This window comes from Rhamphochromis longiceps, linkage group LG12 (assembly GCF_057381845.1).
Source record: "Rhamphochromis longiceps isolate RC_006_pf linkage group LG12, R_longiceps_female_GT1.1, whole genome shotgun sequence".
In the NCBI taxonomy this organism is placed as follows: domain Eukaryota; kingdom Metazoa; phylum Chordata; class Actinopteri; order Cichliformes; family Cichlidae; genus Rhamphochromis; species Rhamphochromis longiceps.
The window spans coordinates 16,074,725-16,102,669 of record NC_140568.1 but is presented as its reverse complement, the minus strand read 5'-3'; the positions used below and the strand labels follow the sequence as shown (position 1 = coordinate 16,102,669).

The 27,945-nt window shown below is 42.1% G+C and overlaps 1 protein-coding gene across 8 annotated transcripts; it reads left to right on the top strand.

Annotated features, from left to right (window-relative positions):
• The first annotated feature begins 63 nt into the window (after positions 1-63).
• On the top strand, positions 64-27,702 carry ccdc180 (coiled-coil domain containing 180). Of its 8 annotated transcripts, none has more exons than XM_085424921.1 (37): positions 68-234; positions 3,770-3,867; positions 3,949-4,022; positions 4,502-4,611; positions 4,716-4,844; positions 5,040-5,150; positions 6,151-6,246; positions 6,327-6,490; positions 7,836-7,943; positions 8,085-8,164; positions 8,391-8,479; positions 8,620-8,739; positions 8,827-9,000; positions 10,017-10,132; positions 10,532-10,658; positions 10,830-10,890; positions 10,967-11,028; positions 11,190-11,371; positions 11,451-11,620; positions 12,838-13,018; positions 13,101-13,247; positions 13,322-13,466; positions 17,004-17,120; positions 17,200-17,277; positions 17,936-18,019; positions 18,194-18,348; positions 18,601-18,656; positions 21,833-21,884; positions 22,614-22,703; positions 22,781-22,847; positions 23,065-23,200; positions 24,344-24,504; positions 24,587-24,712; positions 24,791-24,887; positions 26,998-27,091; positions 27,230-27,341; positions 27,478-27,702. In XM_085424921.1, the coding sequence occupies exons 1-37, from the start codon at positions 175-177 to the stop codon at positions 27,613-27,615; spliced, it is 4,167 nt and encodes a 1,388-aa protein (XP_085281047.1). In that variant the 5' UTR covers positions 68-174; the 3' UTR covers positions 27,616-27,702. The 8 variants fall into 8 exon arrangements, 5 of the variants coding, with proteins under 5 accessions (XP_085281048.1, XP_085281044.1, XP_085281043.1 ...); XM_085424920.1 differs by having other exon boundaries at positions 3,946-4,022; XM_085424918.1 differs by having other exon boundaries at positions 67-234; positions 3,770-4,022; positions 4,716-4,832.
• The last annotated feature ends 243 nt before the right edge of the window (positions 27,703-27,945 follow it).

Below are 27,945 nucleotides of genomic sequence, written 5' to 3'. Positions count from 1 at the left end.
TTCCCGTTGACCCTGAACGCCACACAGCTTTCGTCCAAGTTACATTGTCATGGTGACGGGAAAAACGCTCAGCCCGAGCAGGTACATGGTTTAGTGTGTGTGACAACAGAAAGAAAGGTTATTAAACAGTGTTACTGTCAGCCTGGACTGAAGATTGCAGCAAGCCTCATCGTCATGTGTGAGAGCACCGCGGTTCCGAGCGGGGAAGTTTACCGGCAGCTGTTCGACGCTCAGGTGGGTTTGAGGTCACACTTTACCTGAACGCCGCAACAAAGAGATTTCATTTTCATTTATTTATTTATAAAGCACATTTAAAAACAACAGGGAGTTGACCAAAGTGCTGTACAAAATAACAATTAAACAATGACATTAACAACAACAACAACAACAGGTAAGAAAATTAAAAGAAAATTAGGATAAAATAATTGGTAACTCTCATACAGTTTCGAAAGCCAGAGTAAAAAAAAAATGTTTTAAGATGCGATTTAAAAAGAGTAACAGTTGGGGCCTTTCTAATGTGGAGAGGTAGATCATCCCACATTTTCGGTGCCACAATCGGTGCCCGATCTCCTCTATGAACCATCCTAGACTTATGTAAGGTAAGGAGCAGGTGATGGCTTGATCGAAGGGCACTAGAGGGCGTATAAAGCTGCAATAGGTTGTAATAATAGTTGCTATTGTTGAAGCTACCCACAGGGGGCGCTCTGGAATCAATAAGATATACAGAGTAGAAGAAGAAGTTATCGTGGTAGAAAGAATAATAAACAGCTAGCTGAAGCTAGCACCAGGAGCAATTCTTGATGTTTTATTCATAGAGGAATAAGAACATTACATAGGTCAGACAAAAAGTCCGGTGCCTGGCCATTTAGCACTTTATAAGTCGAAAGTAAGATTTTGAATTTAATTCTAAAACGTACTGGAAGCCAATGAAGGGAAGCAAGCACCGGAGTAATATGTTGGTGTTTCTTCACACGAGTCAAAAGGCGAGCTGCAGCATTCTGTACAAGTTGGAGCCGGGCCAAGCTGGACTGACTGACACCCACATACAGTATAGTGAATTGCAGTAATCCAATTGAGATAAAACCCATCCATCCATCCATCCTCATCCGCTTTATCCGAGGCTGGGTCGCGGGGGCAGCAGCCTAAGCAAAGAGGCCCAGACCTCCCTCTCCCCAGCCACCTCCTCCAGCTTATCCGGGGGAATACCAAGGCGTTCCCAGGCCAGCCGAGAGATATAATCTCTCCCGGGGCCTCCTCCCGGTGGGACATGCCTGGAACACCTCACCCAGGAGGCGCCCAGGGGGCATCCTTGTCAGATGCCCGAACCACCTCAGCTGGCTCCTTTCGATGTGGAGCTGCAGCTGCTCTACTCCGAGCCCCTCCCGGATGGCCGAACTTCTCACCCTATCTCTAAGGGAGAGGCCAGCCACCCTTCGGAGGAAGCTCATTTCTGCCGCTCGTATCCGCGATCTCGTTCTTTCGATCACTACCCACAGCTCGTGGCCATAGGTGAGGGTAGGGACGTAGATCGACCGGTAAATTGAGAGCTTCGCTTTTACACTCAGCTCCCTCTTCACCACGACGGACCGGTGCAGCGTCCGCATTACTGCAGCTGCAGCCCCAATCCGTCTGTCGATCTCCGGCTCCCTTCTCCCATCACTCGCGAACAAGACCCCGAGATACTTGAACTCCTCCACTTGGGGCAGGAACTCATCCCCGACCCGGAGTGGGCACTCCACCCTTTTCCGGCTGAGAACCATGGCCTCAGATTTGGAGGTGCTGATCCTCATTCCCGCTGCTTCACACTCGGCTGCGAACCGTTCCAGTGCGAGCTGGAGGCCCTCACCCGATGAAGCCAACAGAACCACATCATCTGCAAAAAGCAGAGATGAGATTCTGAGGCCACCAAAGCGAAAGCCCTCCGCCACTTGGCTGCGCCTAGAAATCCTGTCCATAAAAATTATGAACAGAACCGGAGACAAAGGGCAGCCCTGGCCTTAATGTTTTGAGATAAAACAAACGCATGAATTGCTCGTTCCAAGTTTCTAAAGGATAAAAAAGATCTCACTTTGGATCGGAGCCTTAATTTAAAAAAGGACCGCTGGACAACTGAATTAATTTGTTTCTTGAATGTAAGTATGCTATCCAAGAACATGTTAGCACATGTTAGGTTACATAATTCCAAATCTGGGGCATTGAAATTACAGCTTGGTCCAAAAACAATTACCTCAGTTTTATCCTCGTTGAAGGTAAGAAAATTTGAGGCCATCCAGGTTTTCTTTCTTCATCATATCTTTATTTACTTTTTCCTTTATACAAAAAACAAACAAACAAAAAAAGACAACAAAAGACAAAAACAATTACCACAACAACAACAGAGAGAAAAAACAAAACAAAAAAACAAACACAATAAGCAGTCTGAGACATGTAAACGAAAAACTAATACAATATATATAATTCGGTCTACCAGTCATTTACACATTTGTCCTGACAAACTCAACCCGCCATTGGAGTGGGGCTGCCCCTCTCACTATGGTTTTCTTCAGATCATCAGGTAAGTAATCCAATAGCGGGCGCCATATATCCAAAAAAATATCTTCATTGGCACTTAATTTGCACTCAGTCTTTCCATTGGTAAAACTCTAAAGATTTCTTTATACCATATTTGTTCAGAATTGGCATAAAGTTAAAAGATTAAAACTAATAAAAAAAATGTAAAAAGAGACTTTTTCCATTTGATTATATTTTACATGATGGATTATGCAGAAAGTAGAATAGGGCTGAAAGATCTATTGCTTTATCACCTATTCAGGTTGTAAATCATGTTTTTAAAAAGTAACTAGTAACTAAGTAACGAATTACTTTTGAAAATAAGTAATCACCGAAGTAATGGGATTACTTTTTTGGGGGGGAAGTAATCAGTAATTAGTTACTGATTACTTTTTTCAAAGTAACTTGACCAACACTGGTGAATGATGCTGCAGAGCTCCAGCTGCCTGCCTGAACCAGATATGGAGGGAAGATTGAACTCACTCTTCCCTCCATATCTGGTTAAGTTTTACATTTTAAATATTATACATAAACTTGAAAAAGAAATTCTCATTAGCACAGAGCATTTGGGAGTCACCGAAGTACACATTTACAGCCATAGCAACACTAAACCATAAGGCTTGTTGCCGTTGCACATTGCACTTTGTTGATGATAAAATTTGGGCTGTGGTGTTTGTTTGTTTTTGTCTCTCTGTGTACGGACAGACTGCAAATCAATTTCCCATTGGGGACAATAAAATTACCATTGACCATTGATAACTGCCCCATGAACTGCAGACTGCAAAAAGAAAAGATATGAACATAACGATTGAAGTGTGCTGCTTGTTGCATTAATTACTGATTTTGCATGCATGCATTGATTTGATGAGGGTTAAGCATGTTTTAGAAAAAGCTGACACTTTCATACTTTGAATCATGGAGCAGAGGTAAACAAACCTTACTGACTCCTTCCCAGTAAGAAATCACAAACAGAGGCCTCAAGCAGTGGGATTTGATGCTGCAGTAGGAGCACTGTGAGCGCAGGAGGTGTGTACAGTCTGACTGTGCACACGTCCTCCTGTGTTCATACAGAACCACTTCACTGTTTCCTTCCTTCTTCCTTGAAGAGTAAAACTGACAACGTGGGCTCACTGATCAGCAGAACTCAAGATGTCTGACGAGGGCTGACATGTTCTGTTGCAGCAGTGACTGAGCTGTTTCTTGTTCTCATGTGTTTCAGGCTCAGCTGTCCAGATCTCTTCTAGCTGGATGCAGAGACACCGGGACAAATTGTCTGTCTGCTGTGGACAGCAACACACACTGCAGCACAGCCAGCAGGTGGACAGAGACACACACCACTGTTACATATCTGTACTGCATCCACTCTCTCAAAACATGTTGTGTTTTTTCCTTTAGTAGAAGGCAGCAGGCGGAACACAATGATGATGATGATGATGTCATAGATGATGTCGGCAGACTTCCAGATGCCGTGGGTTAGTGGTGCTTTTACTTCTACAACAGACATGCAATACAACAGGGTCGTAGCTAAAGTGGGTCTGGGGTGCCACTCGCCCAAAACTGTGCTGTCAAGTCATGTGCAGTCATGGCTACATACAGGGTGGACAATGGATCTAGGTTTACTTGTGTTCACTTGTTGTTTTTACCTTTTTTAGAATGCATGGCGTCTCATTGCCCACCATTCCTTAACACAACCAAAGCTGAGCCCCCAGCAGGCCCAGGTTACTATTCACAGAGGGCAAAGCAATTTTTTGTAACATTTAAAAAAGCTTTTTACTACTATAAAGCTGGGATTTAATTGTTTCTGGACAGGAAGAGAGACTACAGGGTGGGGTTTTTGGCACTTCATTTTTCAGACCTGAATGTTTGCAGCTAGATCAGCTAATCTAACAGAAACATTAAGTTAAAATGTCAATGTTCACATCACAGTCAGAAGCTTCTCTCTTTATTTTAGTTGTTGATCATCCCAGCTCTGACATCATTGAACGTCTGACAGAGAAAAAAATTCAAAAACATCAAGAGGCTCTCAAACAGCTGGATTCAGACCTGAGCCAGCTGTCTCAGGTACAATGCATCGTAGTTACACTGCACCTGAGGGCAATACATGCTGTGGTGTCACAATACATACTCTGTGTGAAATTATTGGCCACTGTCTGTCATTGTGTCAGGCGTGTGAGACTCAGGTGAAGGCCATCAGTCAGGAGCTATTGTCCAGTCTGCAGGAGGTGGATCTCAGATTGGACACCCTGAAAGTCAGAATGAATCAGCTGGAAGATCTGGAAGATGTCAGTATGCAGGTACACATGACATAAAGTTTAGAAGATCAAATACAGTTTTAAACCCGCAGCCTGATGAAGCTTGTGATTTTTTTTAAAAATTGCCAAACCTTCAGAATAATTAGACTTGGTGTGGTTGGTGGAGTGTGAAAATAATATCTTATGGGCTGGAGAAATGTGATTGGTTTTGAGAGTGTTAATTTCATGTGTGTGCAGGAGATCCACGGTCTTTGGAAGAAGGTAGAGGAAGACGTGAAGCTGAAGAAGACCACTATCGTAGAACTTAACCTCAAACTGACTGAAACTGAAAAACAACGTACTGACCAGGTCAGACTGAGCGTCACTGACACTTTTAAAATTTTACCCAAAGAAACCATTTGACACCCACAGTCAGTGGTTGAACAATAGAGGGCAGTACTGTACAGTTGTGGTCAGAAGTATACTTAAAATCTTCATAATACATTTCTTTAAACTATTTTTTTCCTATGGTGGAAGGACTATACAACAGCTTTGATGTCTTAAAAACAGAAATTGGGTCCACAAGTTTAAATTTGTTTTGGATTTTAACTAATCCAAACATTGACACAAGTATGGATACAAGCTTAAATATATACATAGACTCACTTAAGTCTTTTAATAAGTGCTGCTGAAGGTTCTACATTTACAGCCTTGTAAAGAAGTGGTTGATCTATGAATTGTACATTTACACAAGTTGGGAAGGTCTCTTGGAGTCATTGGAGCACATATTAAGATGATCAGTTCAAACAAATGTTCAGATGTGCCACGACTTTAACAAGGTCTGGAAGAAGACCCAAACTATCACCCTGAGACAAGAGGAAAATGATTTAAAACCGGGTTTTACATCTTCATGGAATAATAGAGTGCTGATCACGAAAGAAGGCCCTGCTCGTTAACAGACGCTTTGAATCTTGGCTGAAATTTGCAGCTGCTCATGTGGAGTAGCCAAATGTCCCCAAGAGAAAGGTTTTATGGTCAGAGACAAAGATTGAACTATTTGGCCACGATAGCATGATGAGTAGTAAAAGTGAGGCTTTCAATCCTAAGAACACTTTATCAGCTGTCATTGATGGTGGTGGTAGTTTGATTCTCTGGGGCTGGTTTGCCCTCAGTGGTACTGGTACACAAAGTGGATAGAATAATAGAACAGCCAGTGTGTATACTGCTGAGCAGCTGTGGAGAAAAACCAAACCAAAATTCAAACTTGTGGACCACTTCCTGTTTGTTTAAGACATTAAATGATGTACATGCTGTATAATCATTCTAGAAAAAGAGCAGTTCAGTCAATGTATTTTTCTTTTTCTCATAGATCAGAGCTATTATCAGGAAGTACTACCGTGTGTTGGAGCAGATCAGTTTCCTGCATCCATCTGACATCCACAGGCTGATCCACACTGAAGCTACAGTAAGTCACTGTGACCTCTCATCTGACCTCTAACCTACATAAAATGATAAATTGCACTTCTATATCTCTGTTTGTCTCAGATGCTGAATCAGTCTATGCTAGCAAACCGTCGCAGCATTGCCCGACTGCTGCTGCTCCTCCAGGAGGAAAATCTACATAAGGAGTCGATCCTTCGTCGGCACTGGGAGGACTGTCTGAGTCACTGGAGAAGGAAAAGAGTCCACAGAATTGTAGATCAGTTCAGGTGAGTGGAGCACCATGTTATACATTGATGTGAGTTAAAGAAGCCAGAAGCTTAAAAGATTCAGGATTAGCTTGTTCAACACTCTAATCCACTTTGTTCATTTTCCCAAAGTCAGAAGAGAATTAGATTGGAATTGCTGAGTTTGGTAATCCAAAATAACTCCTCTTATGACTCTAGAAGTCATTAACTACAGAATATATCAATAATGGCAGGGCACGAAGATTCTCCTCAGCAAAGCAAGAATTCCTGTTAGGGGAGGACTGGGATTTAGACTACAGGCATTGTCACCAAAGCAACGAAAACAAAAAAGAAGGGGTGGCAAAAAGTGGCTGACAATATTAAATTTAACTTATTATAAATACAGGGCAGTCTGGGTAATCAGATACCAGAACATTTTCCGTAATTTCATCATGAAGAAAACTGAGAGACTGTGAGACATTTCAGGGTTAAATGTTTAAATAACTATCTTTACACTGTCATCCATTCCATCCATTCATCCATCCATCCATTATATCCAGAGATATCATTTCTCCAGCGTGTCCTGAGTCTGCCCTGCAGCCTCTTTACAGTGGAATGTTCCCAGATCACTTCACCCATGTAGATTGGTTGGGCAAACTCCCACATAGCTCCTTAAGATGATAAAGAGTTGGTTGTATGTTCTGGGTCCAGGATGAAAACCACATTGTTCCTCCTGTATCAGAGAATTGACGAATGAATGAACTTTCCTTTCCAGTGCCCTGGCATAGACCTTTCTAGAGAGGCTGATGAGTATTATCCCCCCGTAGTTAGAGGACACCCTCCAGTCCCCCTTCTCAAAGATGGGAATCACAACCACAGTCTGCCGATCCATAGGCATGGCCCCAGATCTCCACGCAGTGTTGCAGGTGCATGTCAACCAAGACAGCCCTACAACATCCAAAGCCTTTAAGAACTAAAGGTGAACCTCACCACCGGACACTCTTCTTACAGCTCTGTCTGGAGGCCTGGCTACAGGGTTGGGCAACCCTACATGGTACACTGGTACCTTGATTTTCTTCTGTCCATAGGTGTTGACTGAATCACTCTTTATTTGGCCACTCACCAAGGACCAATTTGCCTAACATTTGTCTAACAAGGACACTATCTCAAACTGACATTGAGGTAATGTCTGCAGCTTTAATTTTTTAACTCCCAGACCCTGGACAAGTTGGAGGGCTTTTATTTCCTAATATTTTTCTATATTTGTGGTCAGTTTCAGAACTGCTGTGACAGTCAGTCCTACAACTGAAAGATCAGGCATCACTCCAAATTGTATACCATGGTAAGTTTTTGAACTGGCTGATAATCAGTAGTATTTGTGTCGTAGAGGTCTCTGCAGCAGGAATGAGGATCAGCAGCTGGCCTCAGTTCAGCAGATAAAACTAACCCAGCAAGATCTGACTGAACGGCGCCGTGACATCATTAACAAGATCAGGTAAGATCAGGTGAAAATAAACAAACATAAATCATAATCTTTTCATTGCCTGGAGATCCAGTCAGTCCAGTTTCAGTGTAATTTCTTTTGTTTTCACCCCGTGTTCTTCTTGTCAAGTCACATATTCTCTTTGTGTTTCAGCTCTCTGGTCCCACCCACCTGCTCCAAAGCTTTGGTGTCTGATTGGTTTGACCAACTAACAGATGTCAATCAGCAAATTGGTAACTGTCCTCTGGAGTCACTACTACTGATACAGTATGAGTTTCACTTTACAAACTTAAATCACTATTTGAACAGCAGAAAACATCACTGTATCACCTTCATGAAGCAGCTATGTTACCAAGTCATCCAAATCATCTGTTATCCTGCTTGTGGTAAATTGGCAGAAGCACAAGTCTGAGTTATACTATGGTGATGATAAATGTAGGTTTGTATTTGTGTGTTCAGAGCATTTCCACACTGAGCTTCTCCATCAGCTGCGTTGCTGCTTTGAACAGACATGGCAGAATCGGCTGGCGGAGGTGGAGCGCTGTAAGGTAAATGCGCTTGGTTAGCTCTGATGTAGCAGCTTTCAAATACCTTTAGTTAATAGCTGACTGCTGTCTGCAGCTACATCATCGTAGCAATGATTACATTCCAGCATACAGGCCTGTAATTTTAACCTGTCATCCTACAGGAAGTCCTCTCATCTTTGGAATTGTCAGAAGAGGAAGTGAATGACATCATCAACTCACAGCTTCTCACAGTGATTGGAGCACAGCAGAGTCAGGATGAAGAGCAGCTGGCCGCTTTAGATGTCAGTCACGTAAACCTGCCTCAGACTGTTTCTGTGCACTGTATCAGAGCATCCACGTGTTCATGCTTTCTGCTTGTCTGTCTGCAGGTGAGCAGTGACTCTGTGGCCCGTCATGCTTTCAGTCTAAGTAGAAGTGTATTTGTTGTCATGCGAGCAGCAGCATTGCTGTGGGAGACACATTGCCAAAGATTAGAGAGGAGAGATGAAAAACTACAACAAGACCTGAATGATCTCAGATGCTCACAGCAGCAGCACTTACAAGTGAGTTGCAATAAAACACAAGCAGGTAAGTCAAATAAAAACAACAAACACAATCAAGTAGTAAAAAAAAAAGAATGCTTGGACACTGCTAGCATAATGGACAGGTTTTCGACGGGGCTCCCACACAAACGCAAAGCAGGAGATGAGGCATCGCTAAATATGTTTCTAAACCAACTTCCTTCCAAGCCAAAGACTAGAAAATATGGTGAAGCATATCTTCCCTTTGGCTTCACCTGCACAAGTGCCAAGGTAGGTCTCCCCTGCAGAATTGGTTTTCCCTGCGTCAGGAGCAGGCGCCGGACTCTCCAAATCACGGACAAACAGTATCCCACATTCTTGATTTTTAGTTCACAAACTTGTGATAACTAACTACTTCTGACATTTTGGACATGTTAGCTCTTTATACAGTAAAGTTACAGTGGGATACAAATAATATCAGGCTGATCCTGCCATAATTTACTCCCCCTGTCCAAATTACAGACAAACAGCATCCCACAGTTGTTTATGTTTTTGAACCCATTTTGCACAGAGAGACATTTTTTGAAAAATGTATTGATAGCAATGTTGAATATTATTACCCAGGAAAAAAACAACTACACGTAAAATAATTCCACCATGATGCCTCTGCCTTTCTAAATGGAGGGACAGTAACTGCGTGTGTATATGTAAGAGTGTAAAACCTGAAGATAGTAAGATTTACAGTATTTTCTCTCAATCTGCCATTCTGCAATTCATCTCATGTAAACAAAAAAGTAAGTAAAAAAAGTTTGGGAACCACTGGTCTAATATAAGAATTTATTTGATGATCAGAAACGTGTAATTGTGACAAATATGAAGAAAAAAACCTCTAAGAAATCAGGAAGCGGGCAAAGTTTTTAATAGCACCTTAAAGGATTTATGTTAACAAATTACATACAGGTAAGTTACCGTCACAGGTCAACGTGGTTTTCACACTTTTGCCCAAGAGAGAGCATGACAGGTTCCCTTTTCCAACATGCTTGCTCTTATTCTATCAGAAACGGAAGATGCAAATGGATGACCTGTTAGGAGGACTCCGTCAAGAGAGCAGTGAGGATGCTCTGAAGACATCTCTGGACAAAACTATCGGTTACTTGCAGCAGATTAAGCACAGGTACTACAGGGTGCCAGCTAAGGCTAATCCCAAAGCAAAATCCAAATAAAAGTTCATTTTCTCTCCAATTTATTACAAATATTGAAATTCACAACATCCCCACCCAGTTTGTTAACATTTTGCCTTGGACCATAGCAGGGAAGCAATGTCTGTACAGTTCCCCAGGGAACAATCAATCACATCATGAAAACGCAAAGCTTAGCTGACCAACTCTGATTATTTAACATGATCATTTGTCTGATTGGCCGGAGGCGAACACAGCCACAACTTTAACTGTAAAAAGGACAGAGGTTGTGTGGGCAGGAAGAAAGGTGAATTTGAATAAAAGGTCCTAATTTTCAGTGTGTGTGTGTGTGTGTGTGTGTGTGTGTGTGTGTGTGTGTGTGTGTGTGTGTGCAGTTGCAATCAATTTGTCATTGATCAATGGACCCTGTTGAATCTTCACCCGTCGTGCTGTTTGGAGGAGCTTGTCTCCTACAGCAGGAACCTCAGCTCCTTCTACCACCTGAGTCACACCTACCAACCGGTAACCATAGCAGACAGACCTCACTCACTACATGTAGCCGGTAACCACAGAAACACAATTACAGTGAAACCTGAAATAGTTTGTATCGATCTGAACACATCTGACTTTTTCATCTCATTGTCCTCTAAAAAAGGTTATCATCAATTTAAGTCATGTCTCTTTTTTTCTCAGAGTCCAGGGGATTTGGAAAAGCTTGTCCAACCATCTAGCGGCCGATCCAGCCCATACCTGGGTCTGTTCTTTCACACTCATGCTCAGATACTTAAACTGGTTTTATTTAGTATTGACATGTTTATTTGTTTGTGTAGAAACCAGCTGGCAGATTGAAAGTCCTGAAACTTCACACAGCTCTCAAAATTGGCTAATTGAGGTGATGCTAATTAATGATAAACAATAATCAATTTCTGATTGATCCAGAAAATATCAATGGTTATGTGTGTGTGTGTGTGTGTGTGTGTGTGTGTGTGTGTGTGTGTGTGTGTGTGTGTGTGTGTGTGTGTGTGTGTGTGTGTGTGTGTGTGTGCATTTCAGGCAGGGTCCATCCTGAAGGAGATCTGTGATTTCAGCAGCTCTGTCACCTTTACCTCATCAAAAGATGTGGTCTACTCAGCTCCTGTCTTCAGATGTTCCACTCCCAACCTGCCAGTCAACCTGGAGTGGGAGACACACCTGAGCTTATTTCCTGTGGACCTCCTCCTGGACTCACTGAGCAGGTACTCACACACGCACGCTTGTATTTCCACTCTCAGTTGAAAGATCACCACCTCAAAGGCTGACTGTCTGTGTGTCAAGGTCCCGGACTCTGTTCTTGAACCACCTGGAGCAGCATTTCCACAATGTGCTCAGTTTAGCGGTTTCAATGATGAGAGACAGGAAGGAGGCGGTGCGCTCAGAGCAGGAGCTCCAACTCCAGCAGCTGAGCCCCCGACATATCAAGACCCATATATACGAGCCCCGCATGGGTAACAGACACACACAAACAATGCACAAATGTTGGTGAAAGTTAGTCAAAGGTTACAGAATTTGCTGTAACACATGCTAGTAATCATGATTCACAGAATGGATATAAAAGATGGGTTTAAACAGTGATTTCAACGTTTTTCCTACTGACATCTTAAGTTTTGAAATCAGACTTGAATGCATGAGGCTAAAAGACACCAAATCCTTTTACAAGCAAGTGCTGCCACTCAGAAATGATTTTAAAATGTCTCTAATGTCTAACTTTAACAGCCACTGACATAAATCGACAATAAAACTGCAGTTATAGAATCATCAGTGAAATTTTTTTTTGAAGCAACTCATAATAGGTTTTCCGACCTTGCCAGTTAATTATTATTATCCTCGTATAAGATTTTGTTTTTCAACTAAATGACTCACTCATGCTGGCCACTGAAAAGAATACAGGTTTAAAACTGCATCCACCCTGGAAGTAGTCTAGTTGTTTGAAGCTAACAGCTAGTGGTCCTTCAATGCTCCAGTTGCCTAAGTGACCCTGTAGCATACAGTATTTAATACCAGGCCATATTTCAATCAATTATATCTTTCACTCCCATTAGTAGCTTGCGTGGAAGTTGAGAAAAGATTATCTTGTCTGCTCAATAATCCAGGTAAGAAAGTTGATTGGTAATGGACTGATTCTTATATAGTGCTTTTCTACTCCAGCCGGAGTACTTTAGACAAGATGTCACATTCACCCAAACACTTTCTCTATACTGAGTGCTTTTTAACTACATTCACCCTGATGGATGCATCGGAGAGCAACTTGGGGTTAGTATCTTGCCCAAGGATACTTGACATGCAGACTGGAGGAGCCAGGGATTGAACCACCAACCTTCCGATCAGTAGGTGACCTGCTCAACCTCCTGAGCTACAGCCACCCACTGTTTCTCCCACTGGAAGTTCAACATCCAAAATTGTATTCAGAATCAGCTTCTTTGGGAAAAGATTACCTCTTGTCTGGATACGTCTCATTGCCAGCAGTTAAGTTAGATGCTTGAAGTCACAAAATGTCATTCACTTTCTGTAGCATCTGCTTAGCACGTCACTACCAATACCAATGTCCATCTATATTAATAGTCTGTGGTCCTTCCCATATTATTTTTACAGAAGCAGCTAGAAGCATATAGTGACAGGTTAATAATGAAAACACCTCTTAACCAAACTGTGTCTTTGTGCGTAGCTGAGCTACAGCTCCACAGACAGCATGTGGACACCCACTTTGAGGGTGTGTTGGACCTGTTGACCTCCTGTAGGATGGAATTGCAAGACCTGCAGGCCTCCATAAAGAAAAAGAACATGGAGCTTATGGTCACTTTGTCCAACATTGAGGCCAACATCCAAACAGCCAGCAGCAGTCAACAGTAAAAACTGTCTATCTGCACCTTTATGTGACTGTTAGCTTAGTGAGACCGAGACACTGACCACAGGTATGTTTCTCTGCAGTTGGGAGGCTGCTAGCACCACACTGCAGGACTGTCTGCATGGACACATCAAAGAAACGCAGGACTGGCTGACCAACTTCAGACAGACAGTCATGATAAGAATGGAGGAGGGCAGAAACAAAACAGCACAACTCCTCAGCTCCTTCAGGTAACGGCAGCTGCAGCAGACTCTTCAGCAAAACAAAGTGATCATCACCAGATGAGTGTGTTTTCCTCCTGCAGGCTGTTCAGTGAAGGAGGAGATTTTGCACCTCAGGAGCTAAAGATGTTTCAGAGAAGGGTGAGGGAGGAAACTAAGCGTATCAGCACAACTGAGGAGTCCATCTACTCTGCTCTTGAGGCTTTTGAATCCAGGAGCTTACAGAAGGTGCAATGTATTATCCTCTGTTAATTGTTACTTCTGTAAAGCACAGTTTGCATAAAATGGTCGAGTAGAGCCTGGTCGCTCTTTGGACAAAATTCCTATTTCCATCCCAATTCTCTTGCCTGGTGGCCCCATGATGACATCAAACCTAGACTATATATAAAAGATCCATATGGTCACCATTTAATTGTGGACTCAGGATTTTGAAACCTTATTCTTAGTGTTTTCACTGAGAACAGTTGGGGTCAGAAGTTACCATATTTGGACAAGAAAGTGGAATGTTCGATAGGTAGATAACAGTAACAAGCTTAGTAAGCAAACTGCATACATGAACTGTACTGGGGCAATGCTCAGACGCACATATTAGCATATTAGCTAAACAGTGGAAAGTAACACACTGGGACAATACTAGAATATCACTCACCATAAGTGAAGCACAAACATATTAGATAACTTTTATTTAGATAATTCTTTAATCCTCCAAAAGGCACCAACAATCACATTTTCTTTATTTGTATAGTTTCCCCTTTATAACAGCTTTTGCCCCTCAGTGTCCCAGGGATTCCAGGGGCTATGTTGTCAGTGGACTTTTTGCCCCCATGACAAATTGGTCCTGGGTGAGGGACCAGACAAAGAGCTATTCAAAAAGTATAAATTACACAAAACATACAGCCAAAGCAATCCAAGTTTTTCCTGGTTGGCGTTAGAGTTTGTTCCCTGTGCCTTCGGGTCGGGAAATAGGTCATAACTGTGATCTGCGGTTATGTGTCGAATGACAGTTTTTGGAGTCCCTGGGCGGGATGCTTGAGGAAGGTCCACCTGGGGACTCTGTCGTCTTACTGAGAGACTTCAACACTTGTGGGCAACGACAGTGAGACCTGGAAGGATGTGACTGGGCAGAACACTGGACCAGGTGGAAGGCTTCGACTTGAGTGGTCTCAGAATCTCATCTCTGCTTTTTGCAGATGATGCAGTTCTGTTGGCTTTATCAGGGGGTGGCCTGATAAAGCCAACAGCTGTCAATTTACTGGTATACCTACGTCCCTACCCTCATCCATGGTCACCAGCTTTCGTTAGTGGCGGAAAGAACAAGATTGCAGATACAAGCGGCGGAAATGAGCCTTGTCTAAGAGTAGCTGGCCTCTCTCTTAGAGATAGGGTGATGAGTTGGGCCATCGGGGAGGGGCTCAGAGTAGAGCTGCTACTCCTCTAAATTGAAAGGACCCAGTCTCTTTGATAGCTAGGAACATGCTACTGTAGGCCCTATGTCCAATAATCTGGTGTTTATTGGTGTTTTTTGGAATAATCTGAAAAACAATATTGCTTTCTTACACTATTGTCAATGTCCAGGTCGCTGTGTACATCTTTTACAGTGGGGCAAAAAAGTATTTAGTCAGCCACCGATTGTGCAAGTTCCCCCACCTAAAATAAGATAAGATAAGATAAGATAAGATAACCTTTATTAGTCCCACACGTGGGAAATTTGTTTTGTCACAGCAGGAGTGGACAGTGCAAAAGTTATGGGGCAAAAATTAGAATACAATAAGAATAAATACAGTACACAACTGTACAGAATAGAATAAAATAAAATACTATATACAGTAGAATAAAATAAAATAAATATACAATAAGATAAAAATAGAATACAAATACAAATACTATATACAAATGATGACAGAGGCCAGTAATTTGCACCAGAGGTACACTTCAACTGTGAGAGACAGAATGTGAAAAAAAATCCATGAATCCACATGGTAGGATTTGTAAAGAATTTATTCGTAAATCAGGGTGGAAAATAAGTATTTGGTCAATAACAAAAATACAACTCGATACTTTGTAACATAACCTTTGTTGGCAATGACAGAGGTCAAACGTTTACTATAGGTCTTTACCAGGTTTGCACACACAGTAGCTGGTATTTTGGCCCATTCCTCCATGCAGATCTTCTCGAGAGCAGTGATGTTTTGGGGCTGTCGCCGAGCAACACGGACTTTCAACTCCCGCCACAGATTTTCTATGGGGTTGAGGTCTGGAGACTGGCTAGGCCACTCCAGGACTTTCAAATGCTTCTTACGGAGCCACACCTTTGTTGCCCGGGCGGTGTGTTTTGGATCATTGTCATGTTGGAAGACCCAGCCTCGTTTCATCTTCAAAGTTCTCACTGATGGAAGGAGGTTTTGGCTCAAAATCTCACGATACATGGCCCCATTCATTCTGTCCTTAACACGGATCAGTCGTCCTGTCCCCTTGGCAGAAAAACAGCCCCATAGCATGATGTTTCCACCCCCATGCTTCACAGTAGGTATGGTGTTCTTGGGATGCAACTCAGTATTCTTCTTCCTCCAAACACGACGAGTTGAGTTTATACCAAAAAGTTCTACTTTGGTTTCATCTGACCACATGACATTCTCCCAATCCTCTGCTGTATCATCCATGTGCTCTCTGGCAAACTTCAGACGGGCCTGGACATGCACTGGCTTCAGCAGCGGAACACGTCTGGCACTGCGGGATTTGATTCCCTGCCGTTGTAGTGTGTTACTGATGGTGACCTTTGTTACTTTGGTCCCAGCTCTCTGCAGGTCATTCACCAGGTCCCCCCGTGTGGTTCTGGGATCTTTGCTCACCGTTCTCATGATCATTTTGACCCCACGGAATGAGACCTTGCGTGGAGCCCCAGATCGAGGGAGATTATCAGTGGTCTTGTATGTCTTCCATTTTCTGATGATTGCTCCCACAGTTGGTTTTTTCACACCAAGCTGCTTGCTTATTGTAGATTCACTCTTCCCAGTCTGGTGCAGGTCTACAATACTTTTCCTGGTGTCCTTCGAAAGCTCTTTGGTCTTGGCCATGGCGGAATTTGGAGTCTGACTGTTTGAGGCTGTGGACAGGTGTCTTTTATACAGATGATGAGTTCAAACAGGTGCCATTCATACAGGTAACGAGTGGGGGACAGAAAAGCTTCTTACAGAAGACGTTACAGGTCTGTGAGAGCCAGAGATTTTCCTTGTTTGAGGTGACCAAATACTTATTTTCCACCCTGATTTACGAATAAATTCTTTACAAATCCTACCATGTGAATTCATGGATTTTTTTTTCACATTCTGTCTCTCACAGTTAAAGTGTACCTCTGGTGCAAATTACTGACCTCTGTCATCATTTTAAGTGGGGGAACTTGCACAATCGGTGGCTGACTAAATACTTTTTTGCCCCACTGTGTATACAGTATAGATCGTGAATATAATGTGTTTATATCTGGTTGTCAGCAAAGCAGATTCTTGGGTCTTTACCTTTAATTATTAATTAATTAATTAATTAATTAATTAATAGAACAATATAGAAAAAGTCCAAGCAACTAGAGAGATAAGTAGTAATAGTAATAAGTTTTAAAGTGGAATGATATGTGAGACCACTAAATGTCTGGCAGGTAGAAACTGAATTTTTTCACATGATATTTATGGTAGCAATACTCTATGCACACTAGTGGAGACTCCAGAGGTAGTTCTGGTGTTCAACATTAAACAGTCTAATGATATTTTGCAGGTGAAAGAAGTGTCGGCTCCCTTGGAAGAGAAACTGTCCTTTTTGAAGTCTGAGGTGAAATTTATTGAGGACGCCCAGAAAATGATCACCAGCACACAAGTTCACATCAAAGCTGAGGTGCCCATCTCTCTCTCTCTGTCTGCTTGTCTCTCTCCGTCTTTGCTGGTTGTTTATTAATACTGTTGGGCCCGTCCAGGCTGCCAGAAGTAACCACCAGCAGACTGTTATCAGCAAAAGACTGGAGGACCTGAGGAAGATGTTGGATGACACACAGGTAGTAAGGTAGCTGGGAGATTTGACTGTGCAGTGACAAAGTTATATTGCAGCTGGAAGAACAGTGGCCCATAAATACAAGAGGTAATCAAAAATGTCCAAGAACAGGACCAATTAAAACCAAAAGGCTTACCTGATATGAATTTGAGTGATCTCAGACTCGTGGTCATCTTTTTGTGCACCTCTGAAACAGAAGCTTATATTTTTTTTATTTCCACAAGTTTGAGGGCTGTGGTGAAACTGCAAAGAACACAGTGTACGTGGTCAGAGCTTCCAGGAAACAATTCTGAAAAGCAGGTTTGCTGGATGCTGTCAGGACATGTTTGAGAAGATGACAATGGAGATGATCTAATCCAGATATAATATGAACATTGGCTAATTGAACAGGGCTGGTAGGAATAAAAGCAGGAAAATGGGAAAACTGGTAGATTTAAAAGAGGCAAGAATGAACAGTACAAACTCCACCAAAACTGCACATAATTAAACAAAAGCCACAGAAAAAAAATCTGTGTCCATACTTATAGTAGTAACATAACATTATTTTTTCACCCCTGGTCAAATGACTACTGTTATTACTCCTATTCAGTTACTGTACAGAGGACTGTAGTACTTATACCAAAGAACAAGAGCTCCAACGTGAATATTTTCTCTATATGCAGCTGTCTCCAGATCAGGTTTGTTCCTTCCTGTCATCAATCAATAAAGAACTCAGGGAGTGCTGTCAGTACCTGGATTTGAGTTTGGTATGTCACTTCCTATCCACCACCTGTTGCCTTGTTTTTCTGCACTGCTTCTCTTCTTTCTAGGCTGCATGGGGTCTATGCCCTCATCTTCTAGTTTTCTTCTGCCTTTTGCAGACAGTCTTGACCCGGTCTATTTTCTTTCCATGTGGATTAATTTTTCATTTTTGTGTTCAGGACTCTGCACTGGAGGAAAGCCTTGCTTTGTCAGGTCACCATAAATCCAGGAAGCAGGTCCTGCTAAACCTGTCTCCTGGTTTACTGCAGCCAAACAAAACAAATATGGACCCCCTTGATGATCCTGTTGTGGGGATCATCAGGTCCTTGAACAGGTATATATGTGGAGGTCCATTTAAGTTAACTTTGGGTTGATGGGGCTGCTCTAATTTTCAGAGTTGAAAATCCAACTTCCAGTTGAAAATTCTAACTCGGAACTCAGACATTACAACTTCCAACTTTAATAGAAGGCACTAATAATCCTGCTGCTGCAGGAACAAGATTACTGCTGGTTGTGTGATACTCTTTGATTATGCAGACAAAAAATGTTTCACCCCCTTATTTCTGTCCAACACCCAAACATACAGGATTAGTTGCCAAGATCCAGCAAAGGAAAGAGAACGGAGACAAAGGATATCTTCTGGTAAAGTACAAACATTTGTTTCCTTTTTCATTCTGACGGAAATATGTCTTTTTTCTCAGTAGTGTTGCAGAGAGTTGCACATAAACTACTTCACCACTCATACAACCTGTAGGCAGCTTAGTGCAGTTCACTGTTTTTCTTTTTAAAAACTGGTCACAGGATTGAACTTGTATTGCTAACTTATTCTAGCATTACAATAGAATTTGCCTTAACTTCTATTGTGTAGAGCACTTTTACAGTGGTTTTAGCTTTCACCAGGTTATCTCAGACCTCGCTGGGCTGAGTAGGTTTATGGTGAGGATCAGGATTTCTTTCAATTCATCCATCCATCCATCCATCCATCCATCCATCCATCCATCCATCCATCCATCCATCCATCCATCCGCTTCCGCTTATCCTTTTCAGGGTTGTGGGGGGCGCTGGAGCCTATCCCAGCTGTCATAGGGCGAGGGGCGGGGTACACCCTGGACAGGTCGCCAGTCTGTTGCAGGGCTAACACACAGGGACAGACAACCATTTGCACTCACATTCATTCGCACATTCACACCTAGTGACAATTTAGATTATCCAATTAATCTATCCCCACAAGCTGCATGTCTTTGGATGGTGGGAGGAAGCCGGAGTACCCGGAGGGAACCCACGCAAACACGGGGAGAACATGCAAACTCCTTCTTTCAATTCAATTCAATTTTATTTATATAGCGCCAAATCACAACAAAAGTCGCCTCAAGGCGCTTCATAGATACAGAGAAAAACCCAACAATCATATGACTCCCTATGAGCAAGCACTTTGGCGACAGTGGGGAGGAAAAACCCTTTTAACAGGAAGAAACCTCCGGCAGAACCAGGCTCAGGGAGGGGCGGGGCCATCTGCTGCGACCGGTTGGGGTGAGAGAAGGAAGACAGGATAAAAGACATGCTGTGGAAGAGAGACAGAGGTTAATAACAGATATGATTCAATGCAGAGAGGTCTATTAACACATAGTGAGTGAGAAAGGTGACTGGAAAGGAAAAACTCAATGCATCATGGGAATCCCCCCGGCAGCCTATGTCTATTGCAGCATAACTAAGGGAGGATTCAGGGTCACCTGGTCCAGCCCTAACTATATGCTTTAGCAAAAAGGAAAGTTTTAAGCCTAATCTTAAAAGTAGAGATTGTGTCTGTCTCCCGAATCCAAACTGGAAGCTGGTTCCACAGAAGAGGGGCCTGAAAACTGAAGGCTCTCCCTCCCATTCTACTTTTAAATACTCTAGGAACAACAAGTAGGCCTGCAGTGCGAGAGCGAAGTGCTCTAATAGGGTGATATGGTACTATAAGGTCATTAAGATAAGATGGGGCCTGATAATTTAAGACCTTGTATGTGAGGAGCAGGATTTTGAATTCAATTCTGGATTTAACAGGAAGCCAATAAAGGGAAGCCAAAACAGGAGAAATATGCTCTCTCTTTCTAGTCCCTGTCAGTACTCTTGCTGCAGCATTTTGGATTAGCTGAAGGCTTTTCAGTGAGTTTTTAGGACATCATGATAATAATGAATTACAGTAGTCCAGCCTGGAAGTAATAAATGCATGAACTAGTTTTTCAGCGTCACTCTGAGACAGGATATTTCTAACTTTAGAGATGTTGCGCAAATGGAAGAAAGCATTCTTACATATTTGTTTAATATGTGCATTGAAGGACATGTCCTGGTCAAAAATGACTCCAAGGTTCCTCACAGCGTTACTGGAGGCCAAGGTAATGCCATCCAGAGTAAGAACCTGGTTAGATGCCATATTTCTAAGATTTTCAGGGCCGAGTACAATAACCTCAGTTTTATCTGAATTAAGAAGCAGAAAGTTAGCGGCCATCCAGGTCTTTATGTCTTTAACCAGTGTGTGAATGGGTGGATGACTGGTTGTGTAAAGCGCTATACAAATACAGGCCATTTACCATTTAAGACATTTCTGCAGTTTAACTAATTGGTGTGTATTATCTGGCTTGCTAGATAGATAGAGTTGGGTGTCATCTGCATAGCAGTGAAAATTTATGCTATGTCTTCTAATGATGCTGCCTAAGGGAAGCATGTATAGTGTAAACAGAATTGGTCCTAGCACTGAACCCTGTGGAACTCCATAATTAACCTCAGTGTGTGAAGAGGACTCTCCATTTACATGCACAAATTGAAGTCTATTAGATAGATATGATACAAACCACTGCTGCGCAGTACCTGTAATACCTACAGCATGTTCTAATCGCTCTAATAGGATATTATGGTCAACAGTATCGAATGCTGCACTAAGGTCTAGCAGGACAAGCACAGAGATGAGTCCACTGTCAGAGGCCATAAGAAGATCATTTGTAACCTTCACTAAAGCTGTTTCTGTGCTGTGATGAGCTCTGAAACCTGACTGAAACTCAGTCATGTCCTTAGTAAAAAAAAAAACTTTCACGAACTGAAAACTTTCAAATGAAGTATTTTGGCATTACAGTTTTTCATTTGTGTGTTCAGCGTAACCAAAGACTATATAAACAAGGTGTGTGTCTGTGTGTCAGCCTTTCTTAACATACCCTTAAGCCTGGATGATTAACTGGTGACTGAAGGGCTTCACACATTGAATGCATAAAATCAATATGAATATTTTGTGCATTCTAAATATTTTTCAGACAAAGCTATTCTTTGTGCATCTGTTCACACTGACCGCGTTATTTCACTGGGACACATTTTTGGCATTTATTTTTTCAAACCAACCTTCATTTTTTTGGACCCAAATAAACAGATCTGACCGCAGACTGCATTTGGAAACAAATGCCCTCATAGCTCAAACGCACACCAGTACTGACTACTAGAGAGATGGAAATAGAAAAATAATTCTGTTTTACTTCAGACATACAGCTATACGCTGCTCCAGGTCATGCTGCCTACTTGTGAGAATTGGATGAACCCAGAATCTCAGTTTCTTACTTTTCTTGTTTAGAAACGTCAGAACCAGCTCATCATGACTTGCTGTCAACTTATTTTCTTTTAAAGTGCGTTTTTTTGAGGAGGAATTTTCCACAAAATGTGTTCGGTGTGTATATATGTTATACAGCAAGTTTGGATCTGGAAAATTCTCAATTTCGTGTTGTTGGTTTTTTGCAATGCGTTTGGTGTTTAACAGCCAACCCAGTTCAGACTGACAGCATGTTGTGTTTCTGCAGGTCTGAATCCTATCCAGCTTCAGCAGAGACAAGATTCTGTCAATGCACCGAGGTAAACACATGTAGAAACATGATGCATTGCAACTCATCTGAACATCAATGTCATTTTATTTATGGTCGCAAACATAACAACACTGACAGCCATTTTACTTTCTTGATATGTCATCATCACTGATGACCTTACACCCAGATTGTATAATTTTTTATTATTTTTAAATACTATCTAAGTCTTTCTAACTGTCATACTGTAATGTCATACACTAATACTTCTAGTATTATTATCCTAGTATATTGCCCCGAAACCTAACCTTATGTTTTGGTGAAAAATAAAGTTAAACTTCTTTGGAATAATATAAATATTTTAGAAGTGTGTCGAATACAATTATTTTTTGTTCTCTTATTGCCAAGACCTATTTCCATAAGTCACAAATCTCATAATCTGGTACATTAGGATAATGGAGTAAGGGATACTATATCCCTAACAGAATTCCACAGTTGACTAACACATGTCCTATTTTTAGAGGAAAATGGGGTTTGCCAAGACTAGGGAGAAGAATTGTAGGGTTAGGGTTACCCAAATCAAATGGTGTTAGCTGATCCGTTCTGTCCCCTTCCTTCAAACATGGTCATGTGAGGTTTAAGGTTAGCTGTAGACAAAATGGCAAATTTGAGGATTCATATTAAGGTCATTTTTAGTACAATAACCACTAATAGATATATGTTATAGATAATCTATGACTTGTTTGTCCTATTTTATTTTTAACCTGTGTTTGTATTTCAGTGTAAAGAGGGGCGCCAGGTTTATCAGGACTGATATCAGGCATGAGAGAAGGTTCCAGATTTTTGGACCCGAACCAGATCAGAGTGCACAGTGAGTCCCAACTGATTCAGATCTGATGTGTAGCTTATGGAATGTTCTAGTTCCATTATGATATTTCTGCATTTCAGGTCTTTTAGCTCCAAAGTTAATTTGGCGTTGTGGAAAGCCAATGACATTCTCCTGCAGCTTGCTGAGGTAACATAAACATGACTGAGGGGAAATCCTATCCCTAACAGTTTCCTGAAAACCACAGAGCACTCGATAATTAAATTATTTTCTGATGCTAAGGTTCCACTTTAACTTCACACTGATCCACATCATCTCACTTGATGTTATCATTGGTCCAAACTGAATTCAAATTGACCTCAACCTGCACAAACTAACACGAACCTTTCGCTTGTCCATCCATCAGGACTTTTATCGCAGTGAGCGTCTAAGCTGTTTCCAGCTTCTTCCTGACTCCTTGGACCAATGGATTGAGAACACGCAGCAGAAGCTGGTGGGATACCACGAGCAGGCAAGCAGGTTTCTGGACACCAGCAGAGATGGTACCCATTCAGTAATACAACAATTTTCTGTCCATCTTTTTGATGACTAACATTTCTATAATTTTACACTGTAATCTGGCTGAGGCCTTAATCTTGTCCTAATCTGAACTCTAACAGTCCTTTGAAGATCTGGTCCAAACAGATGCTAGATGAAAATATCCAGCCTTCCTTTATATACATAGTTGGATTTTCTCCGTTCTGAACTCAGCAACCTTGGGTGAGGTAAATTAAAAACTCCTTAGTGGCAGGACCACTGGAGTGGATGAGATTTGCCCTGAACTCCAGTGCAATAGTTACACCCTTTTGCACATGCTCAGTAAAATGACAACTGATAAAGTTTAACAGGTTAGAGTGTAACTTAAACCAGTCCCAAAGAGTGGACTAAAACGACAGTTGCCAGGTTTAAATTATTTATTGCAAGCTGCCTGATACAGAGAAAGCAACTGTGGAGGGGAGTGAATAGGCAGGTTTTGGACACAACATCTGGACTAGCAACCTTCCCAGAGCATAGTCTTCCTAGTTCCAATCCCACCTTTGTCTCTGTGACAGACAATGGTGGAAGAACAGGTGTGAGATAGGAAATAGCTGCCATATTAGAGATGCAGGGAGACGTGGGAGCTGTGGTTGAGAAGCACACAATTGGAGGAGTTGCACTGAAGATGCCCACGTGTTGAAAAGAATTAGGAGAAAGTGATGGAGGAGCAGCAGTGGATGTAGGTGTGACCACACAGTAAAATCAATTGAAGAACTGGTTGAGTTCATCAGCTCTACCCACTTCACCCAGGAGTGGCTGTCTTTTGTTTTTGCTGTAGCCAGAGATGGTGTTGATTGCTCTCCACACCTCACAGATGTTGTTGGGCTGTAGATTCCTTTTTGTATTTCACTTTTGCCATTTTCAGTCTCTCCTTCAGCTCATGATGCACATGTTTGAGCTGTTCTATGTCACCATCTCTAAAAGCTATATTTTTCCCATGTCCCAAAACAAAAACTACAGAATTAGAACAGACACATGAGAGATACAAACAGGAACATCAGGCTGAACTTATATATCTTAGAAAGATACAAATATCTCAAAGCAGTCACACAGAATAAGCACCTAAAAATTTTATACACACTGTCTGTCTCTACCTGTCTATGGGTCAGATGTGGTGAAGCAGCTGTCTGTGTTCGAGGAGCTGCTACTTTTATCACCTGCAGTTTTGATCAGTGACCATGAGCGACAGCATGGGTCGGGGCTCAGAGAGGAAGTGGCGAGACTCACACAGAAACTGGAGAAGACTCTGGCAGCCAGTGAGAAGGAGAAGGTGTGAAGCTGTGATGCAGAAGGCTCTGATACAGACAGTAAAGATCTGCAAGCTGACTGGTTTCTATGTGTCTGGTTGTCAGAGTGTGAACATAGGTCAGCTGCGAACGTCTCTCGGGGAGGATGAGCTGGAGATGCTGAACAGCAGAGAAGAGCTGAGACAGCAGCAGCTACACAGCACTATCTCCAGTGCACACCTTGAGCTGCAGGTATGTGACAGTGGCACCAGATAACACCTTTCTAATCTGCAGTCTCACTTTGAGTGTGCATTTTATTATTGAATGCAGGAATGTGTGAGAGGCAGAGGGGAGGAGTTTGTTACATCACTGGCTTCTCTGACAGAGAAGCTGCTCCATCAGATGAATGACCTCTTTAGCCCTGCAGGTAACCTTTACTCATTTGTACCATCATAATGGCTGTGTGTGTGTGCATGTGTGTGTGTGTGTGTGTGCAGAGATGCTTACCTTAAGCTGTAATGGACATATTATAAACATCTGTTCAGTTAGGCTATAAATCATAGATGATCACCTGCCTGACGTGCTGCAAGTAATGGAGCCTACATAGCAATTTCCCTGTGGTAATTAGCACCAAGACATCAGACCTTGGAATAGTCGCTTAGGCTCATATGTAAAAAGATGGCAGTGTTGTCAAGTTTTTGAATAGTTTTTTATTGGAGTTTATTGATGATTCCAATAAAATGACCTTGGAAATGTAAGTTTGTCTGAGCGATCGGATTTAAATGGCATCCATCAGGCAGGTGCCCAAGAACATAATGATTGCTCTGCCAGAGCTCCAGCATTGCTCTGTAGAGAGACAAGAACCTTCCAGGAGTACAACCATTTCTGCAGCACTCCACCAATCAGCCCTGGGCTGACAGAAGTGACTCAGCAGTCAAATGCACATGGCAGCCTGCCTGGAGTTTGCTGAAAAACCATATGAAGGATGCTCAGCCCATGAGAAACAAAGTTCTCTGGCTTTGGGACCACTCTGTCAATGTCCTTGAGTTGTTCAGCCACAGACCAGACTTGAACCCAATTGAACATCTCTGGAGAGATCTGAAAATGTGCACCAATCCTTCAAATCCCACCTGATGAAACATGAGAGGTTCTGCAAAGAAAATTTGGAGTAGCTACCCCAAAAGATGTGTACCATGCTTGTAGCATCATACTCAAAAAAGACTTCAAACTGTAATTGCTGCCAAAGCTGCTTCAACAAAGTATTGAGCAAAGATTGTGGGGTATTGTGTGTAGAATTTTGAGGTGAAAAGGCTGTTACATTCCAAAATGTGAAACAAGTGAAGTGAATACTTTCTGGATAAAGTCACTAAAATTTAAAAGCATCTGAATGGTGATTTCCCACGTGCATTTTATATATCTGGGTAACCAATGAAATAGGGCTGGGCGATATATCGAGTTTTTTAAAAATATCGATATATTTTCATACGAGATATAAGATGTGACAATATCGTTTATATCGATATAGTCTATGTTACGTTATAATTATACTTGTGGAGCCGCAGGTTTGCCTCTCTTTCGTCCACTTTTGTCTCTACGCAACGTTACTCGGCCTCGCCTCTCCTTCACTGAACAAAACTCCCCCTCCCCCATAGCTTCACCTGCAGGCAATGACAAGATGAAAGCGGAAAATCTCCGTTAGCGAGTTACCGTGCCTGGGGCTGGACGGCGTCAACGTGTTAGCGAGCTAACCGCGCTAACGAGCTAACCGCGCTAACGACATGCAGCCCGGAGGAGCTGCACGGCCTAAAATCCTTTCATTTTCTCAAAAATCGACAGCGCGCCTTATGTATGAATTCTGGTTGTGCTTGCTGACCACAAACCGATTTTATGTGGTACACAGCGCTCAGCAATCTGTCAAAAAATGTTTTAATATGACTTTGCTAAGCTACGGAGCTGCACCGCTTGATGTCGGAGGATTACGGCTACCGGGGAGGAGCCTCGCGGAGTGATACGTACTGTGTGTGTATAAGGACCATAAATGGCACCTGTTCAGAGACGTGGTGCAGCTGTGAAGTCTCTTTGTTATTATGCTCAGCATCTATTAGTTTACATTTTGACTGCACAATTGTGAGCTTTTTGTTATGCACAAAAACAACATTGTTTTCTTTTATTTATGGACCATGATTATTTAATAAATGCTGATAATTTATTTTTGAGTAATTTCTTCATGTACATCTATGCTGTATGTAAATAAAAGTGCCCGTGTGACATCTGGGACACAGTGTGACTAAGAACTCTCTTTTTGTTCTTAACTTATGGCTTTAAAAAAAATATCGAGATATATATCTTATATCGCCATCCAGCTAAAAAATATCGAGATATGAATTTTGGGTCATATCGCCCAGCCCTACAATGAAATTAAAGTTTATTTATATAGTGCTTAAAAATTTCTGCCCAGATAAGTTCCCAGATGCATTTCAAGATGAGTACTTCCAAAACAACTTTGAATAATTTTTATGTTTAACCTGTTTCCATAGAAACTGGTACAGCAACAGCACGACAGCAGACGTGTGGTGCTGTTACTGTAGAAGCAGCATCTGAAACAGGAAGCAGACCAAGCGCTGAAAATAGGTAACCTTTGACCTCTGACCTGCATGTTACCCCTGGCAGTACAGATGTTTGTGACTAGAGAAGAAACTATAGTCAATTTAAAGTGTGTGTGTGTGTGTGTGTGTGTGTGTGTGTGTGTATGGACATGACAACCAACAGCACAGGTGACCTGCCATCTTCTCATACTACGGTAACAACAGTTTCGATCGCTACATCCAAGTGGACCCCAGGACATGTGACTGTTATGGAGCAAAGAAACACTGCTATGAAGGTGTGTATACACACACACACACACACACACACACACACACACACACACACACACACACACACACATGTAATTAATGTTTGTGTGTGTGTGTGTGTGTGTGTGTGTGTGTGTGTGTGTGTGTGTGTGTGTGTGTCAGCGGTTTGAGCAAGTGGTCAAGTTGGAACTGTTGCTCTCAGACGACATGAAACGAAGACAGCTGAGCGGACAGCAGAGCTGGAACACACACTGGAGACAACAGATACACTCTCTGAAACTGATACAGAAGCCAACATAGCAGCAGCTGACTGAAAGTTTTTGGTGTAGGCTGTGATGACATTTACTGCATTTAATGTTTGTTAATAAAACAGAGAAGAAGAAAAACTTCCTGACATCAGTTGTTGTTTTTTTCTACCAGCAGCAGAGTCATGAACATCTGACCACCTACATCAGCCGTGCAAGAGAAGCAGAATGAGAGCCTTCCCATAACCAGACATATGTCGACACCTGAACACATTTTACTCTGAATGTGACAAAGCACTAACTTGAAACATCTAATGTGATTCTTGTCTCACTAGGAAATTAAGAAATATTAGTGCCTTTTCCAAGGTTGTTTATACTTAACTAA